Source organism: Drosophila elegans, unplaced genomic scaffold (genome assembly GCF_018152505.1).
Source record: "Drosophila elegans isolate 14027-0461.03 unplaced genomic scaffold, ASM1815250v1 contig_208, whole genome shotgun sequence".
Classification (NCBI taxonomy): Eukaryota; Metazoa; Arthropoda; class Insecta; order Diptera; family Drosophilidae; genus Drosophila; species Drosophila elegans.
The window spans coordinates 13,249,209-13,269,683 of NW_024545578.1; the positions used below are offsets into that span (position 1 = coordinate 13,249,209).

Sequence of the window (20,475 nt, forward strand, 5' to 3'; positions counted from 1 at the left end):
TCCTTTGATCCGACCCAAAACGGTTAAGTTATCTTCTAAAAGCCAACGGCACTTGGAAATAAATCGAGAGCTGTGTCTTAAACTTGAGAGCAATTATTCGTTAGAGAAGAAAAAAAACACAATTGCCATAAAACAAACTGGGTTCTTCTAATTTCGACCCCCCAACCCCAGTTAGCCGACAATTGTGCAACGGTAGCCAGCGAATAACGTTAGATGCCCAGATGCTGGCCGTAATTATTTGCCCATTAGCTGGCGTATGGCAAATGCTGGAAATTTGGAACACGACTTTGGTGTCGAATGGGGGAGCAATGCCAAAGCAGCAAAGGTCAACGAAAATTTCCATTTCCCAGAATCACGCGGTTCCATCTGATGCCAAAAAGATGACAATGGTTGACTTGGCAGCCTCGTGAACTTATTTCCAACATAATTGCAGGTGGGCTCAAAAAAAGAATAGAAAGAATAGGTACAATACTAACAACAAATTTAATGGTTTGAAATACGGTGAAGTTACCCTTTCTTTAACCTTTCCTTAACCTTTCCTAAACTTTTTTTTGGAATTGGATGTCAATTGTAATGTCTTCCTTTCTATAGAAAGTTTCATAAAAGAATTATCTTTTATATAAGTTTAAAAATATATTTCTCTTAATATTAGATTAAATATACAAGTTTTTTTTGACTTGAGGAAACGTAATTTTCTTTTGCCCCATATTACATTTGAACCTCATTAAATTCGACCTAAAAACGTAAAAACCAAACTAACCCCGCACCCTTTTAAAGTTCATTAAAACAAGAGCATCATTTGTCTCTTTTTTACAGTTTTATGAACTGCCTTTCGTCGTTTTTTTGCCTGAAGTAATTGCTACCGCATACAGGTAGCACATAAAATACACTTTTTATGGGTTTTCTACAGTGTATTTGTATTTGTATTGTATTTTCAATTTCACCCGCATGCAAAAATTGCAGAAACAGAAAAGAAGTGAGTAACGAAGCCCATAAAAGTTTACCTTGACTTCGCACCAAGTTCCGGCTGTGGCTCATTTACGTGCTCAGCTTTTCTCCCTCTCGCTCGCTCTCTTGGCCGCTTTTTAATCCATTTAGCCACATGTGATTGCCCGTCATCAGCCGCCATCCATCTACCTGTCCGCGTGTAGAGTCTCTCTTTTAAATACTTTCCATTATTGTTATTATTATATTGTGTCTCTTGCTTTTGTCTTCATCAGCGAAACATTAATGTCAGTTGTCGTCACCCCCCGGAGGTCGATGGGTTTGTAGGGGAGGCGGGGATGTGGGGATGTGGAGGTGGGGTCTTGGCCAAATGACTCACCCAATTCACATCGGCCAGCTGCTGTCGTCAGCTGTGTGCGAGAAGAGAGTCGCTCTTCTAAGCCAACTTCTCTCAGTTGACAGTCACCAGTTACCAACTACCAGTTCCCAGTTCCCACTTACTACCAGTTTCCCATTCCCAGCCAAAAACTCGTCTCTCTCTCAGCAGGCGATTGTGGTATACTACCACTGGGTATAAGTAGTTAAAGTGCAGATGGAGTATATCGGACTGAAATAAAAATAAAATAAACTCTTAAAAAACTTAATTGTTATCGTTTCAAATCGCTGTACTAGGTATATTAGTTATAATATGGTAAATATCCATTATTATTTTTATATATTATGTAAGGGGCTAGACAATAAAAAAGAAATTTAAAGTTTTTTTTCAAAAAAAATCTTGGTCAGGAGAAGCTTGAAAACTTAAACAAGACGTATTAGTAGATTTTTCTCATAAGAACTACAACTGATTTAAAAATTATTAAAAAGATACACCACATACTTGGTTTGCTTAAAATTAAAAAAAAAATCCGTTAGTATTACAGAATCTGTAGATGTATTAAAGTATTTTTTAAAGTCTACTCTTTGGTTGATTAGTTTAGTACAAATTAATTGGGTTTTCATTACAGTTTAATTTTAATTATGGATTTTAAGTTTAAGAAGATTTTTGTTGCTTAGACTGGTAATCACTTTTAAAAAATAATTATTATTTTTTACAAAGAAAATTTAATCCACCGTGAATATAGGGTATGTCACTTGTGGAACACTGATTAACAGTGCTTCCAAAATGTTTTCGTATGCAGAACGAGTACCGCAGAGCCAAACGGGCAAAACGGTACTTTTCGATTTATAGCCGGGTCTTTTGTCTTGCGCCAAAGAAAACGAGACGGAAACAGCAGCAAAATGATTGGGATTTGGACACATTTTGGCAGAAGCTGATTCATATCGGCGCTTTTGGCCATTTTCCCAAACCCAATCCACTGTCATCCCCACCTCAGTCATCCGTCCAAATATCCATCGACATCCGCCATTGACGAAAAAAAAACGTTAATTAAAATGTATATTTCCTAAGCTCTTTTTGCCATGTCCGTGTCCGATACACAGAGAAAAAAATTATGGTTTGATAGATTAATTTTTTAAGCAATAATAATAAAATAAATTCAACTAAGAAGAATCAATTCAAGAAGAACTTTCTAAGAAACTTTAAAGAACATACATTGATTTATATAAAATAAAAATGTTTATGATATAAAAAACCAAAGATCCTTAAAACTATTAATTTTTCTACTGGTTTTTTTTTTGCTGTGCACGCATATTTGTTTGTTGTTATGACGGTAAAGTTTTGTCTTTGTGCTTGATTAATGCGTAATTTAGTATTGTTAATTGTGACACACATTTGGCGAGATGGAGGGGTGATGAATGGAGGGTATGGAACCGCTCCCACAGCTTGTCTACCGCGTAAATGGAGCGTGGCTCTGATAGATTAATGCGTTCGCCATGAGCTGTTCTGTTCCCCAGTTGCTCTATTGTCTGCCACATCCACATGCAAAATCAATAAAACCCCAAGCTCCACAATTTGTTCGTCAATTGCAGCTAGCTCATCAAGAATAGTGTGCAATCCGTTGCCATTGTGCAGAAAACAATATAATTAAATTGGAATTCACTTCCCTGTAGTCCATACCATAATAAGTGGCTAAAGAGGTCTTTTGTTTAAGAAATGTGCACATTAAGAAACTATTTTAAATTGTATTGGTTTTGTTGATTCTGTTGAATAAACTTAATTAAGTGTCTTTTTGTTTTTTAGCAAAAGCTAATTATTAAAAACATAGTTTAAACAAAAAATAAACTAACATAATGACAGGCAGACATCATTAGTATAAAATGTTGAAAATCTGTAAAATACTTTTATTTGACTTCCTCTTTTTATAATTAAGATATTTAGAAAATTCATCCGTTTTCTCAATACCTTATATTGGCCCTTATTTTGTACTATACCTCTGTATTCAAATAATGTAAATTCATGTTTTGCAGTCCTGAGCAAGCGATTAATTGAATAAATTTCGAGTCATTTGGTCGTTTGTGATTGTTTTTATTAATTTATGACTGCAATTTTGTGACACCTTCATCAACCGAAAGAGACAGAGAGTGGAAGGGAAGAGAGGGAGAGCATGATGATCATCAGTTTGAGCAAGGCTAATTGAAAGCAACAACAACACGCTGAAAATAACACGGAACAAAATGAATATTAATTGTTTTAAATAATTTTGAACTTGGCAAAGGCAAAGGCAAAGGCAAACGAAAGCGCTGATGGGGCAAACAGCCCATTTGACGAGCGTTGTTGCCTCTTCCTCTCCCGCATTCTATCTCGATCTTTTTCATCATGAGTTTTATTTGGTTGGCGCGCAGCTGTTTGATTGTCGCACGCTTGGGGCACTTCTTGTTTTTGTCCAAGTACAGTCATTCATCTACAGAGAAAAAGACAACATAATAAATCTTTTAAAAAAGTACATCTTAAACATTTAACTTTTGTCTTAATTTAATATTTTTAAGTAGTGGATTCTGGCTAATGCAAAGGTTTTTTTTAATTTATTGAAGTCAAATATAGTACAGCAAATGCCTTGCAATTTTTTTAAATTCTCGTTGAAATGAAGTTTATTTTAAATAAAACATTGTGTCGATGTACTGGTCAATTTACTAGTTTTAAAATATTTAATTATATTTTGTTTAAACTTAAAGATTGTTCGTATATACCTATTTGTATTATTAAAAGTATTACATGAAATTTCATATATTTAGCAACATCAAAAATAAAATACTTGCAAAAATATATTTTTATATTCTTTTTGGTAGCAATAATTTGTTTTTAAGCAATATTATCTATAATTCTTCAAAGGAGTTTAGAGGTTTGCCCCCTGATGTAGGCAACAAAATTTTACTGACAACCTCCTAGAGTTGAGTACTCATCGATCTATTTTAAGTGTCCTTGTGGAATGACTTTCTTAGGCTTCACTGTAGGTGTTCCGTCTGTTTCTGTTGCTTTTTCTGCAGTCATCATCGACATAGCGTTTGGGACATTCGTCTGCGTCATTCGAAGCTGAAAAAATGAAGAAGAGAGGCTGCGCGGAGAAGAACCCAACGACGCGTGTTTGCATAACGAAATTTATGAGAGCTTCGTTATATTACATATATATTTGCGCAATATGCAATGTGTGCTATAGAAAAGCTCCAATGCAAACTGCCGTTACCGATTTCATTCAAAGTGCAACGATAGAACGGGATGTCTACATAGAGAGCGGGAGAGCGGGCAAACAGCTGATTTGTGGGGGCTTCTCTCTCTCTCTCTCGATTCTAACGAGTGGGGGGCCCTCTCTCTCCCGCGCACACAATCAAAGCGGGCTGCGCCGCGGCAAAGGTGCGCGTCGCGACAGACGGACAGTCTTCTGATTCCGCTGCCGAACGGCGGGCCGCACGCACGCAAAAAAAAAAAAAAAACAATAAAGGAAGCCCATAAATATTGAATATAAAAAAAAAACACAAAAAGTACAACAAATATCAACGATCACTCGTTTCCTTCGGTTAACGGTACGCGTCATAATCAACCAATGGAGCAAAATAAGAAAAACAACACAAATCCACAACTGGGTGAACTTTATAATCAAAGCAAAACAAAAAAAAAGAAAACACAGAAACAAATTATGGATTAGTTTTGGTGATTTTATTAATACCAAAGAATATTTTTGGTTTAATAAAATAAAACATAACTCAAATTTAAAGAAAACATGCTCTGATGAATTATTTTACAGTACTAAAACCTTAATAAAAATTAATTCAATGACAGTGAATAAAATTTATAATTGACTATTTTACCATTTGGTCCAGAATGACAATTTTTTTTTGTGCATCAACAGCGAACCACAACCGGCGTAACGTCAACGCCAGCTTCAGCGTGCGCGTCACTCGTTTCAATGGACTTGAAAAACGCGTTCGACACCCGATTAACCGGCCCCCGCCCGCGATTAACCTTCAAAAAAGTTTGTCGTTTGTCTAAGGCCCCTCCCCCCCCGGCTCCTCCCTCTTTTGAACGTCGCCAAATTGTCTCTTTTGTGAAGTTTCTTTTGGTTTTGTGCACTCGTTTTTTGCCACTTCACTTCTCTGACAATTGCATAGTAGCATATACATACGTGAACAAAAGTACATGTACAAAACTGAATGGGTTAATTGGTTAATGTGTTGTTTTCGTAGCAAACAATCTAAAAGCTGTTTGCAATCAAATAATCTTATCTCGTGGTCTATTTCAAAAAGCTTCTACTTCTATGATTGATAGGGACAATTTCCGCTAAAGAAAATTGTAGTGATCTTTGGAAAATCAAACTTACATTTTGTGATTGTTTATTTTAAAATTTTCCCACATTACAAAAAGGAAAAAAAATGTACAAACCATTTCTTATCTTACAATTTGTTAAGTGTCATAAGGTTCAGAAATATGACTCATACTGGAAAGAAAAAATAAAACAGTAGTCATACTATGAAAACATTAAATAGTGTCTTAAAAAAAGCTTACTTAAAAGCGGAATACGTCATTTAAAATAAGACAAAACAGAATATATTTTACTTTTCTGATACGTTTTGAAAATGCAAACTGATAAGAGCCATGTGCAAACACACATCGATTCGCTCTCGTTCGTTATCGGTGGAACAGTTTATAATGGCAACAGGTTGGCTTTTCGTGGATTTCACGGATATCACGGATTTCTTAATCGGCTCGGCGATGATTTATTCCATGCACTTGTACGTTGCCGCCTATTTGTCATTCGTGCCTCATGAATTCGGTTGACTCACGAATTGACATCGATCAAAGGAGGGCAGACACATCGCCAGTCTTTGTACTTGACTATGTCTGCCCACCCCGCAATTGTCGTTAATTAAGCTGGCGATCGCTACGTTTCGCTTCGACTTGCCATGATAATTTATACGCACTTGGGGGGAAACCTTTCGATATTCTTTTAATTGCCCAACTTTTGCTTTTAAACGTCTCTGTGCTTAGATAGGTGTGTTCCTTCGCTCAATAGATAATTATCAACAGATAAGTGTCAACAAAGTAAACAGTCGGTGGCAGTCCAGTTGCGGTGAGTGCGGTGCGGTATAGTGTGAATCCAACTGGATAAATGCACCGCTCGATCGGATGACGTAATTCGCGCCCGGTTGAGTGGCCTCTAGTGTGCCGCCTTCGCTATTATGCATTCTGTATGAATATCTGACGAGTGAACGGTTCCAACCGGTTACAAATGCAGATGCAGATACATTTACAGATGCGATTGCATCTCTGAGCAATGGCAATCACAAATTGGGGCTGTGATTGTCAATCTTGATACAGTAAGGGCTCCATTAGGCGGATGATCAAAAGAATATATTGGAAACAATTAAATCCCCCTTGTTAAATAATAAAAAATTAGCTGTAATGTCAATGTAATGTAAATTGTCAATGTTATGACTATAAATTTAATGATCAGTAATTTAGATTTTAGCCAGGTCATGTTATATGTAATGTATACATCTAAAGTATATAATTTATAAGATTTTAAAGTTTTTTAAAGTATAAAACAAAAGTACATTTATACGAAGCATATAAATTGGAATTGGGACCTTTTAATTTCGTCTGAAACTTCAGCGTAATTCAAGCCAGCTCTATTTGCGTCTTGGGGCTTAAAGAGTTGCTGCCCCACATTTGGCTTGTGCGATGGTGCCTGCCTTTTATGTATGCCATTTACTTCATCGCACCCTGAGCTATCGTGTATCAATGAGACGTTTATGTGATGCCATTATTCTGTCACGTTTCTATGCTCATTTCGGCAGTCGAGTTTTTTTCTGTTTCTGTGGCTTGGCCTGGCCCTTTTGCCTCGAGTGTTATAAACACAAAGGGCCGGAGTCAGACCACAAAAAACATTAGTAGGAGACAGACCCCCGAGACGGAGCTAGTTAGACAGGCCGTGTTTATGGCCAGACCATTATTACATCATCCATATCATGTCATGATTGGGGTGACAGTCAATAAAGTTTGCGGTGAAAGCTTCTTCACTTGAGGTCTTATCTTCTTCTCTTTCCATTTCAATCAAATTTGTATTAGTTGAACTAGAAATAAATATATTGAAACCAATTCCAGTAGAAAGCAAACAACTTTAAAATAATTTATGTAGAATAGAGGGTCAAACGACTTTGCATATAAGGGCACTTATAATTCCCAACTGGTTCTAGTCCATATAAGCCATAAATGATTTATTTTGGTAAATATTTTTTTCTGTGCCACCAAATTATGGATTTAACATATAGATGATGTGGACTTTTTGAAAATTTAAAGGAAATATTTTGTGTAAAATAGAGCCACTTTAAATAGTTTCTGAGTATAGGTGTGTGCATTGTCTCGTTTTCCTACTTATCTTATCAGTCCTTTATTGCTGTTCTTGATATTGTCTTTGGCAGTGTTGTTGCTGACTGCATTCTAGCCCATTTGCGGCTATTAACTTATCGTACGACTCGGTTATATCTCCGCTGCTGTGGTTGTTGTTATAGCAGTTTCAACACCTTTGGACACTTACACTGCCGTTACTTTCAACATCGTCAACAACAATAACCCGCCCTCACCCACACAGAGTCGCATATGGGCGGGTATATAGCTAAATAGTTACACAGTTGATAGCAGTTATGGAAAACCACGTTATGGATGGAGGAAAAGGCGGGGTAGACAAGGCTCTTCCATTGTCTATTGTCGTAGATGTGCCTTTGTTTCTTTGGGCGCCATTTAGTCATTGTCTGATATTAAGCAATATTTCCAGCTACATCAACTCTCGATGAGCTCCATTTTCATTTTCATTTCGCTTGCTGTTCTTCTGTAATAATCAGCCCAGTTAGTCAGTCTATTTATTCATTTGCTCGATTTCATCATCATCAACAAATAGCATAAACATCTATTCAGATATAGAAATATCAGAATAAACATAATTTATGAATTATACCATATGTGTGTCATAAGGGCGGAAAATTGCAGAATATCTGTTAAGCTAAAAATGTTTTTTTATAAGTACGTTTATTTGTTTATTTATCTGTTGATTCCATCCCAACAGTGATATTCAAAATTTCAATACTAACCATTAGTTGTTCAATTTTAAAATTATGTGAATATTGTCAAAAGTTACCTTAAAATCTAAACTAAGAACAGGTCACGCTTTTGCTTTATCAGCTTCAAACTCGACTATAAATAAATAAGGAGATAACCACCTGGATCTTGAATGCCTTTGTCTAGATTTTTTTGAGTGACTAGCGACTTTTGAGTATGATATGCATACATGGAGGAAAATAATACCTGCCTATTAACAATTAATATCTCGTGCGATGTGGCAACAGCAAAAGCCTTTTAATTGATAGATCAATATCACGATGATTGGTTTTGTGCGTAGCATATGGCAAGGCCTATCGCAATATTTTGGGGTAAATGGCACACGAGGGAGAAGTCGGGAAAGCCCGTTGAGCTTATCTGAAGTGATAGGGTGGTTGAGGGGATTGGACATGGGCAGCGACATGTGTGTTCAGGGCCACTCTAATGGGGTCTCATATACACCAATTCGTGGTCCCTTCGCTTTATATCAGCCCCCTGAGGCTATGGGCCATATGTTTTGAATCGCAACACCAATAAATATATCATTAGGACAGGTTCCATGGTCATTTATGGCATATTGAATTCCCTGGGCTCTATTTTCTGGCTTCTCTCCTTTGGCTAATTGGTTCTCGACCAGCTCTGAATATTTCAAACTATTTGGCTTATCTTCGCCAAGGTCAAAGCGGAAACCACCCACCTTTATCCACTGCGTGCCAATACGGAAATGCTGAGTTCGAATTTCAATTTTATTTATCACGAATTTATTATGCACCCATTTGGGCTCATCGATTTCATTCCAATTTGTTGCTGGCCTTTGCCTTCAGTTTTAGTTTTTAGCTCGTAGCGACACAACTCGAAATGCGAAATAAAATCCAAACGTGCAAATATATTTGCGGCCTATTTTGCGACTTGGAAGCGAGGTGTTTATGTGTAAAGAAAAAAAAAAATAAAAATACGTTGGCCCAATAAAGCTCATAATTTATAGGGTTTGTGTGACGTTTCCCAGGAACTTCTTGTGAAATTGCGAGACCCCAAAAGAAGCCGTCTTATCGCGCCACATAGCACGTCACTTCAATTGGCCCAGTGTGTAAATTGAGTGTGTGCGAGCGTGTATGGGTTAATGGTTTGTTTGCCAGCAGTTCTCATTCGATCGGAAAAGTAATAAAGTCGTCGCACGAATCGGTAATCGACTAAGAGCTTTTCCAAGTGAACGTGTAGTGTTTTTGGACTTCCAGTGATGAAATATGTGTCAGGGATTCGTTGAAAAACCTAAAAAAAAAAGAATAGAGTGAGAATATTAAAAGGAAAGTTTAAGAATTGATTACATTTAGCTTTAAACTTTCCTTGATTATAAGATTAAATTTGTTTTGTTTTTTAATTATCTGGTTTTTGTTTTGTTGATTTAAATAATGATAGGTAAATAATTAAGGTTAACAGAATGAATTCCTTATTAATCTATAAACTTTACACAATAGTTAATTTTTATTTCAAACTTAAATTAAATGCTTGGGTGAAAGTATTAATATCAGCATCAATTTTAAAAAGCAGGACAACATTTAAACTATTTTATATTCAATTAAAATACAAATGTTCTGTAAAACCCTTTACCTTCTCTTACAAACTCTTCGCCTTGCTTTGTAATGAAATTGTTTATAACTTTGGTTGAATTTAAGGGCTAAATTCACCTGAAACGAGCGCTCTGCGTCCTCGATTACAGGGTTTGCGCCGCCTTGAGGTCCGACAATCTTAGTGTGCCATCGCAGGCAACATCCGGCAGGGCATTTAAATTGAGACTCGAGCACAAGTCATTCAGGACGACCTTTTGACGCCTCTGACCTGACACGCAAATTTTGTGCGACATAACGAAGGTACCACAGATCGATAGGTGAAGGCGGGTCCTTGGCATTATTTGGCACTTGATGGAATAACTATTAGTTAGAGTGCCACCGCTAAAGCCCGCACTTTAAGCCACTCCATCTGGCTCTTGTGAATGCGGGTGGATTGTATTTTTTTTTTTTGTTGCTTGGGAGAACAAAGTTATCTGTGGGTTTAATGGGCTTCACCTGTGGACTCCACACCTCGCTGCCTCCCAGCAAATAATGGAAAACAAATGCGCACAGTTGTCTGATATCCACATATACACACGATGCCTATATAACTGGATATATGCATATGTGTTTGGGCATTTCGAGTTTTATCAGCACGCTTCACTGCTATCATGCGGGAAAAGCGGTCGGTGGGTGGCATAATTATAATCACAACTAAGTTTGTTTGTTTAAGTGCTTAAAAAGCCGCTTGTGCCACTCACTCTCCGGTCGACTGATAAATTTATTTTAACTTGGTTCTGCCCATGAACACGTTCTTTCATGGTCTACGCACTTTTTAGTTTAACCTCCTTGCATAAATAAAAATAATGGGAAAACAAATATGAAAAGACTTGTTGATTCTTAGCTTTGATAAGCTATATGCATTTCATGTTTTTTGGTTAGGGTGGTATCTGATTATGAAGAAGGCACGTGATCTCATTTTGTAAAAAATTAATATAATTTTGTAATGCGTAATGCCGAATTTTGTTTAATAACAAACGTATAATGTTTTAATTTATCAATTATCAATTATTTCAAAAGGACTAAATTAATATTTTGGTCCTAATATAATATTTATAATATTTATCAACAGATATAGATATGGTTTAATTATTTTTTTGATAATTTACAACAATTCAACAAATCTTTTACTAGCTGTAATAGATATCCACTTAATAGAATAGGTGTTATATTGCTGTGAAAAAAATCGTAGTCCTTGTAATTGTAGTTGTGGCAGTGAGGCGATGATTTAAATGGGATTGGATTTTCATAAAACAAGTGTTGTGGTTTAATTGACCTACAACATCCATTCCTTTTGACCACAAACGCACTGGCGGACTCTGCGATCCAGATTGCGGATCATATTGATGAGTTCCTTGCAAAGTGACTCCCTTTCAGGGCATCCATCGCATTTAACACCGCCTGGACCGCAGCCGCAGCTGCATGGCTTTTTGGTGGGACGAGTTGTCGTCTTTCGAGTGGTCCTGCGAGTTGTAGTTGCTTTAGTTGTGGTTGCTTTTGTTGTGGTTGCCTTTGTCGTTGTCGTAGTTGGCTTTTTGGTGGTGGTGGTTGTGGTCCTTTGGGTGGTTGTTGTCGTGGTTGTTGGAGCACAAGTGGTCGTGGTTCTTGGCGTGGTTGTTGTTGTGGTTGTTGTCGTGGTTGTTGGAGCACAAGTAGTCGTGGTCCTTTGCGTGGTTGTTGTCGTGGTTGTTGGAGCACAAGTAGTCGTGGGTCTTGGCGTGGTTGTTGTTGTGGTTGTTGTCGTGGTTGTTGGAGCACAAGTAGTCGTGGTCCTTTGCGTGGTTGTTGTCGTGGTTGTTGGAGCACAAGTAGTCGTGGTCCTTTGCGTGGTTGTTGTCGTGGTTGTTGGAGCACAAGTAGTCGTGGTCCTTTGCGTGGTTGTTGTCGTGGTTGTTGGAGCACAAGTGGTAGTAGTAGTTGTTGGTGCACACGTTGTCGTAGTGGTTGACGCTGGATCTGTGCAACCACATGCGTTTCCTGCGGTGTAGCCCACCAAGCTGATTAGCAGGATTCCAGCTACAAAGAAACCAATTAGTCAAAAATAATCCTTTTGCCACTTTTTATTGTAATCCAAAACCACCAAAGAAGGTTTTTGTTTTACCCACCAATAATCGTCGCCTTCATTTTCGATGTATATAAATGTAATTGCAAACTGATACCTTTCTTGGCTGAATTCTCTGCTTTTATAGGATCCCAACCAGCTTATTGTTTTGGTTAAGTTTGCACAGTGCATTTTAAAAATGGACTAAAAGCCATTCGTTGAAAAGGTCAATAAGCTTCAACACCAGTCGTTTTGGGCTCAGCAAATAAAATTAAAACGTGCCAGTCTTTCCTCACTAAATTCAGAATTTTCAACTTGCACGCGTGCATAATATTTGCTCAAGTTTAAGGTTTTAACCGTCTACACAGGATCTTTGCAAATAAATAATACTCTTCTTTCTAGGCCAGTATTTCGATTAAAAAAAAAAGGTTTTTTGTAAAATATTAATTTCAAAGCAACATTTTTTTTAGAAATTTTTGTGTATAACCTTTTCTCAAGTCTTATGATGGAAAAAATGTGTTTTCTTTTGGTTGGTGATATCAACAATTTTATAATTCTAGTTTTCATATCAACGATTTGTTAGTTTTCAAGGTCGTCAGTAGTCCTATTTTAAGATATGCTAATCACTTGGGGCCCCAAAGCCCTTGCCCTACCAATGAAAAGTTGATTAGCTTAAAGTTTTGCTTCTGGTTCTCTCGGAGAGTCTATTTCCTACCCATTACCGTGGGTTCTTTATTCTGGATCGGGCCGAGTGTAATACTTTTGAAGCGATAACATTTGAAGCGAGTCACTTGGACGCCACGGGAGCTTGTTCGGTTGGGTTCGCTTTTGGGCTAATTAGTTCTCATTGCGGATCGCAGGAGGCAAGATGACCAAAGCAACGTAAACAATACCAAAAAATGAAAGAAACTCTAAGCTCAAAGGTGCCAACAAGAATAGGAGTAACGTTTGTATCTGAATCGGATCCAAAGAGAAAACTAAAAAGTTCGCCATCAACGTCGACCTCAACAATATCAACAAGTACGACAACAACGACCACCGCATCGCCTCCACCGCCCCAAACTTCCTATGTGATTAAATGTCTGTTGAGAACGGCGCGTTTTATGTGGCAAGTGACGACAATACCCTCTAAAATCGGTGATACCATTGGTACCCTGTACCGTTATGCTCAGGACTCTGTCGATAGTTTTCTATGCGTAGCTGGGTGAGACTTTCCTTACAGATTTACCATACCCATTACTATTTGCAATACAAATAAATCTTAAAACTTTACTCTATATGAGCATTATTTAATTGAAATGTTTTTTATTTATTTACAGCAAGGCTCGTCGCAAGGAGCGCGATGGCGATCAAAATTCAACAGACACCAAATTGTATTTGGAGGAGAGTGTCCTAGAACGTAAATTACCTGAAGCTGATCTCAAAGCCTTAGTCGATCTTCCAGCTGGTTTGGACTACAATGAATGGCTAGCGTCACACAGTAAGTTTCCATTTCAAATGTTTATTAATTGTAAGATTTGCTCATACAATTAGCTATTTGAAGTTCACGTGATTTTCTGATTTCCCTTTCAAAAGTGCTTTTATTGACTCACATCTGTGTCATTTGTTCCTATTGTTGGCAAGCTTTATCGTGTGATTTACAAATGACTTTAACGAGCGACTGGCCGCAAAGCGATGTCAGCTGCTGTTTGGCAAAAGTTTGATAGTCTAATCGCCACTGGGCACTCCGGTGGCTCCGGTTGAGTGCCCCGATTTATGAGCAAGTCTCGCCGGTCCACTATATACATTATCGTTAAGCCAATGAACTTGAACAGAAGTCTGGGCGATAGCATTATCTGAGTGCGCTTTAAGAAGTGCCAGGATACAAGATCAGGTTTGCTTTGTTTCGGAAAGGTTTAATAAATCAAGGGGTATTCAAATTAATTGCTGAAGGATCAATCAATTTTCGAAAGATTAATAAAACGCATTCAATGTTAAATCACTGACAAAATGTGACGTAAACCAGTAATTATTTTCCACCCCTACTTTAATTAAATTTTAATAAACGCTTAATACCATCCTAAGCCAGTGATTGGTGAGTCACATCTTAATTAGCTTGCTTGAAAGAATCTTTTTTGGTTACATCATTGAAGGGGAACCGAATCGATTTTGAGAAATTACATCATCTTGTAAATAATCTGTTTGCTTGCTGGGTGGCAGAATGCAAATTACACAGTTCTTTGTTGACTCAAATGAGGCAAATAATTGGCAATGTATCAGCAAAATGTAGCCCCTCTGTCCTCTTGCTCCTCCATCTCCATCTGCATCGACTCTTCATTAGCTTGCCTTCCTTTTTGGAAAAACAATCAAAGCCAAACTGTTTGTCGTGGGCGATGAGGATCAGGGTCATTTCACGTCGCCCGATGGCGTCAGCTGCAAGTTCATATATGCAAATTTAATACTTGAATTTGCTGACTTCGAAGCGGCACCATCCCTCCCGTTTGCAACTTGGAACTGGGCTAAGAAAACCGATTTAAGCCAGCGGCCTATTTTTGCTCCAGTTCTGCTGGCATTTCATAATGCGGCTCAGCTCTCTCCACAACTGACGTAATGAGGACACTTGTGCAAATATTGGGTCGGCATTGACCTTACACCGGATGGTTCCGCTCAATAATATCATCGTATGATGACGGCTGGGTCTTATCTCTGAACACCAGACACTGAAAGAAACCAATACACGCCGGGTGACGATGATAAGATTTGCTTTGAAAGATATCTCTATACCCCCTTTTGTTTTGCCGAAGAGAGTTGGCAATTATTTAGCAGGTTGTTGACTTATTATGGTATTTTTTTTGTTTGTCTTGGGAATGATTGTAGATCCATGATAATATTAATCTTGTTTTTAAACTTCTTGCTCTAAATCCAAATGTGCATCTCAATTAGAAATTGGAAAATTTCATTTCCATCTTTACATGAATAAAACCATCACTTATTTGTAAGCTTCTTTTAATTGAATCACGATTTTATTAAACTTACTTTCCAGATACTTTAAAATATAATCATGATTTTATTTAACATCTCTTTAAGCTATTTTAAAGTTCGTTTTAGAAATCGTTATTCATCCCAATTTATTAATGATTGTAGTTCACTTAAATTGTATATTGTACAAGATAATACAAATATGAAACCCCATTCACTTAAATTGTACATAGCACATGATTAATAAAGTTGGTATTATTATTTTGTATTACCAATTCCAAAATTATTAAACTTAATTCTAACAAAAATATTTATTATCAAATGGACACGTTTTATAAACATTCTTATAATTGTTGTTTACTTTTTTTTCGTAATTTCAGCCCTGGCTCTATTTGAGCATGTGAATTTGGTTTATGGAACTATTAGTGAATTTTGTACACAATCCGGTTGCGCCGACATGACCGGACCCGGCAACAGGTGAGACCTGACAATAGCTTCTTATATCTGTTAGTACCATAATAATATATATATGTATATGTTTTTCGGCAGAACGTACTTATGGTTCGACGAGAAGGGCAAGAAGACGCGCGTCGCAGCTCCACAGTACATCGACTATGTGATGACTTTCACCCAAAAGACGGTCAGCGATGAGTCGATATTCCCAACCAAATACGCCAACGAGTTCCCCGGCTCGTTCGAGTCGATTGCGCGGAAGATACTACGCTTGCAATTTCATGTGATAGCGCATCTGTATGCGGCGCATTTCCGAGAAATCGCGCTGCTCGGCTTGCACACCCATCTTAATCTGACGTTCGCGCACCTCACCGCTCTGCATCGGCGCTTCAACCTGATCGACGAGAAGGAGACGGATGTACTGCGCGATTTGGAGGTGGCCCTGCGGCTAACCGACGACACTGCTGGTTGCCAGGATGCCAACTCCACTGCGACATCGTCGTCGTCGTTGGTGCACGAGCACACCACCTCCGAGCAACACCAGTCGCTTCAACAGCAGCAGCAGCAACAGCAGCAGCAACACCACAACAGCGGCAGCAACAGCAACAGCACCTCTTCGGCGGAGGCGTTGCACACGGTCAATTCACAAAGCAACAATGGCAGCACATCCGCGTCCGTTTCCGTTTCCGCTTCCCTCATCGATGGCGATGCGGTGGCGCCGCCGATCTGCACGCAACCGGAAGCGGGAGCGGGCTGCAAGCCGGCAGGGAGCAGCGGACTGCTGGGCGGCATATTGGGCGACCTGACCAGCGGCGAATTTGGTGATACAACGCGCTACTGCACCTCGGCGGTTCCTCAGGCGGCGACTGTGGCTGCGGCGGCGGCTGGTGGTGGGGTATCGACCACGGAGGTTGCCGCCGCCACTCTGAACAATGGCGCGGGCGCACTACATTTAAACTTTAGCAACAATAATAACAATAATCACTTGAACCATCACCACCATCATCATCATCACCATGGACATGGACACCATGGCCATCATCATCATGCGGCGGCGGCGACGCATCAGCATCAGCAGCAGCAGCAGCATCAGCACAGTGGGCTCATACAGTGCAATGCAGCTGGCGGCGGCGGCGGCGGTGGTGGCAACGCAACTGGAGGGGTAGCCACCGGCGGAGCCACTGCAGCAGCATCCTCAACCACCACGGCATAGGTGGAACAGCAGCAGCAGCAGCAGCAGCCGCAGCAGCAGCAACAACAGCAACAACAAAAAACATTAGAAATACTAGATTTACGCAAAAATGTTATTTAATGTTACTTCTATGATCCTAAAGTTGAAAATATTGTAAAAATAATAAAAACAAACAAAAAAAAAAAAGAGAAAGAGAAAACATTAAAATGCAAAAAGCAGCTAATTGCAAAACAACAAGCAGCAGCCATTACATAAATGACACACACACACAAGCTACAAAATTATTATTGAATAGCTAATCGAAGTTGGCATCGTAGTTCCGTAACGTTGATTTAGATATGTACTTATTGTATAGAGAGACAGGGAAAGTTGAGAGCTGCAAGCATAGAGTTTAGAGTTTAGAGTTGTCGCGTGCTTATGCTTTACACGTATTTTAACCTTCCTCTTCTGCAACAAATAAAATGTCCTGACTGAAAAGCCTGAGTGCAAATGCAAAGTCAACGCCTTCAAGGCCAAAATAATAATAATAATAAAGAGTTTTGAACTACTCCAACAATTGGTAAAAAAAAAAAAAGTCACTTTTAAAAAGGATTATGTTTCTTAGGAGAGCTATTAAGGCTAGTTTTCTTTATGAAATATTTAATGCCAAACTTAATGAATTTTGTATTATTTATTTTTTACCAACCTTTTTTAGTTAGTTTAAACAAAATTTGTTTCAAAAATGTAACGAAAGTTTATTGTGTAACGCTTGGGAGAGAAACTTTTACAACTTTCTATCAACTATTTCGGTTCTAAGTATTTATTTAAATAATTTTGTTTGAGTTTTAGGGCTTTGCTTTAACCTAAACAGAGTTACATTTTGAAATAGAGCGTATACTGGTTCAATTGTTCAGGAACATAGACACACACACAATATTCCACTAGACGGTGAAACGCGACGCAGTTTTAAAATAGCAACTCACCCGTATTTTACATGCAGTGTACTTGGCACAGCCAGCCTAAAAGTATGCACCGAAAAGTCACCTTCACGAACTGCGAACATTCGCCTAACGGTATGCACCGAATATTTCACCACTTATGTACCACACCTCACCACTCACACACACACACATCCATGCATACACACACAAGATCGCACCAAATAATCGCCGAAAAGTATGCAGGGGAAAATACAACCCACTCAGTTTGGGATCCACACGTTGTTAAAGTATGGCAATTTTAAACCAAGTTTATAGTGATTGGAAACATTTAATATTAAATATAGGGGAATACCATGCTTCGGATTTCTAACAAACTAAAAACACAGATGGGACTTGTATGTGTTGTGCTGTACTGTGTTGTGTTATTAACCCCAAAGCGAAAACAAATGGCAATGAAGGAAACTTACTTTAGAAACAGCAGCGTTCAGAGTAGAATATTAGAAGCAAATTTTATGTATTACAATGATTCAACTGCAATGCAACTTGATCCACTCCAGTTTCACTGAACTACTGTCCAGACCTAAGCTAAAAAAAAAACAAACTATACTCCTAAAGAAATCACACACACTTTCGATCTGATGAACTTTGAATGCGATGCAATGAACTCAAACAAATGAAAAAAAGAACACAAGGAAAAAGATACATGTATTATGTTAATAATAGAATACAGGTGGAATGAAATTAAATGCAAAGACAAACCTTTTAAGTCAGCAAAAACAAATAAATGCAAAAATGGCAAAGAGAGAAGATAATAAAATAAACTGTTATGTTCAATTGAGATGTGATGTTTTATTAAGGAATATATGCTGGGTAAAAAAGTTCTGGGTCTAATCTTTATTAAACTGTGATGGAATTTAAAAAAAATTACATTTTTTCCTTTTTTCGGAAGTGATTATTTATTATAGAACATGTGCTGGTTAAAACGATGGCAATGGTAATTAAATATACACTTAAACTAAAGGCATCAATCTAAATTTTTTAGTTTATTAAGACAAAGTCTTCATTGAATTTAAGATCACGAAACAATTTTTCTTTCTTTGGCACATTTATTTCGACATAGCAAAACGAATATTTTTAAAAGCTAAATTTATTGTGCGACAGCGACTTGGTTAAGATGAGTAGCTGGTAAGAGATGATCGATTGCTGACTCTTAGGCATATATAGTTAAATGGTAATGGTAACTTCTCTAAAACCAGGTTGCGTAGTTCCCTTGTTGAGCTTGGTCGTACAAAACGTCATGCGGACTGCAGCTTTGTAATCGAAACCGAGGGCGGTATCAGCAAAACTTTCTCCTGTCACAAACTGATCTTCAGTTGCGCCTCCGACGTTTTCGACCGGATGTTGTACGGTGACTATAAAGAGTCCAGCAGTGGGGTGGTGCGCCTAAACGATGTAGAACCGGATATTTTCGAGAAATTTCGCGACTACCTTTACGGCTATGAGTATGAGAAGCTGCAGACGTATGACTTTGATACGCTAACACGGCTCTGTGAATTTGGCAACAAATATCTGGTGAAATCGCTGGAAGAGGACTGTGTGCGGGAACTGCAGATGCGCAAGGACACCTTTGACATGGGTGAGATACTCCGGCTGTTCCAGTGCGCCCATCGGTTGAATAGAAAATCACTGATCGACCAAATGGCCTGGGAGCTCAAGATCACCTTTAAGGGCACCCTCGACCACTCGGGCGTATACGAATTTAGCTGGGCTGTGTTCAAGCACTATATCGAAGTGATTGCCGGCAAACTATCCGAAGCAGATCGCTTTCGTTTGCTGGAAATGTATCTCAAATACAATGGTATCGAAGATGCCGAAAGCTCAACTCAGGTGGTAAACATTGCAAATCCCCCACTTGGGACAGCAAATGATGATTTGGAAAACCCATCTTTGGTGTTACCATCAGCTAGCTCCCCGCCGCTGCAGACCAAGGAGGACATCAAACCCAACTATGTGGCCGATCTGATTGGCCTGATTAAGTTTGGCGAATTCTCGCCCAAAGAGTTCCACGAGGGTCCCGGAAAGTCCCGATTTCTGAGCCTGGCCCAGAAGTACGAGCATATGTATCAAATCGCCCAGAATGGCGTTCTCGCGCGGGAGAAACTACTGCTCAAGGCGGGATCGAGATCGAGATCGGGATCACGTACGGAGCAGATACCTACGTTCCAATCCCACTCCCGACGCGTGGTGGCTCTGGGTGGAACTTTGGTACGCGAGGAACACACCACTCCTTCGTTAACCACCCGCTTCTCTCACTCTTTTCCACCCCTATGGCCACAACATGAAGCCATCTGATCTCGTACTTATTATATGTACATATACATATATAAATCGGCTCACATCTCAAATAAAATTACTATAGTTTTTGGAATTTATATTAAACAAGGACTGAATTTAGTTTTTGCCTTACAGATTTTCCTTTTCAGCTTAACGCAACCAAAGAAAGCTTCCAAAATATTGGCATTTTTTTAAATTCATTAAATGAAAAGTATGTTTATACAATCTGAAAAAACGTCTGTTTTTTTTTTGGGTATTTAAAAGCGAGATACTTGTTTTGGGCATTATTGAGTTTACAATACGATATACAATACAATGTTTTTCATTTTGCATAAAGATAAGTACGACAAAGACTTTAAAGAATTTTTAAACAAAATTGCAAATGTTACAGGGTGCACTTCGTAAAATGTATCTTGTTTTTGCATATAAGTACATAAAATAATTGTTTGCCTACCGAACCTGTTTACAAATTAGAAATGCTGATAAACAAGCCTCTTCAG

General features: G+C 38.5%; 2 protein-coding genes across 6 annotated transcripts in view; both read left to right on the top strand.

Moving 5' to 3' along the window:
* The window catches only part of LOC108150194 (MOB kinase activator-like 2), a 44,772-nt gene extending 27,530 nt beyond the window's left edge, over positions 1 to 17,242 (top strand). For 3 of the 5 annotated variants that reach the window (XM_017278202.2, XM_017278199.2, XM_017278198.2), the window contains 3 exons: positions 13,438 to 13,598; positions 15,457 to 15,553; positions 15,626 to 17,242. In XM_017278202.2, coding sequence (XP_017133691.1) covers positions 13,438 to 13,598; positions 15,457 to 15,553; positions 15,626 to 16,742 — 1,375 coding nt within the window. In that variant the 3' untranslated portion in view covers positions 16,743 to 17,242. Of the gene's footprint in view, positions 1 to 4,777; positions 4,903 to 4,946; positions 4,963 to 12,978; positions 13,323 to 13,437; positions 13,599 to 15,456; positions 15,554 to 15,625 lie in introns of those variants that run through there. The other 2 variants (XM_017278200.2, XM_017278201.2) reach the window with 2 other exon arrangements.
* Positions 17,243 to 18,710: 1,468 nt separating this feature from the next.
* On the top strand, positions 18,711 to 20,210 carry LOC108150142. The gene is made up of 2 exons (XM_017278111.2): positions 18,711 to 18,826; positions 18,898 to 20,210. Exons 1-2 carry the CDS (start codon positions 18,816 to 18,818, stop codon positions 19,991 to 19,993), a joined length of 1,107 nt encoding a protein of 368 aa, XP_017133600.1. The 5' UTR covers positions 18,711 to 18,815; the 3' UTR covers positions 19,994 to 20,210.
* The last annotated feature ends 265 nt before the right edge of the window (positions 20,211 to 20,475 follow it).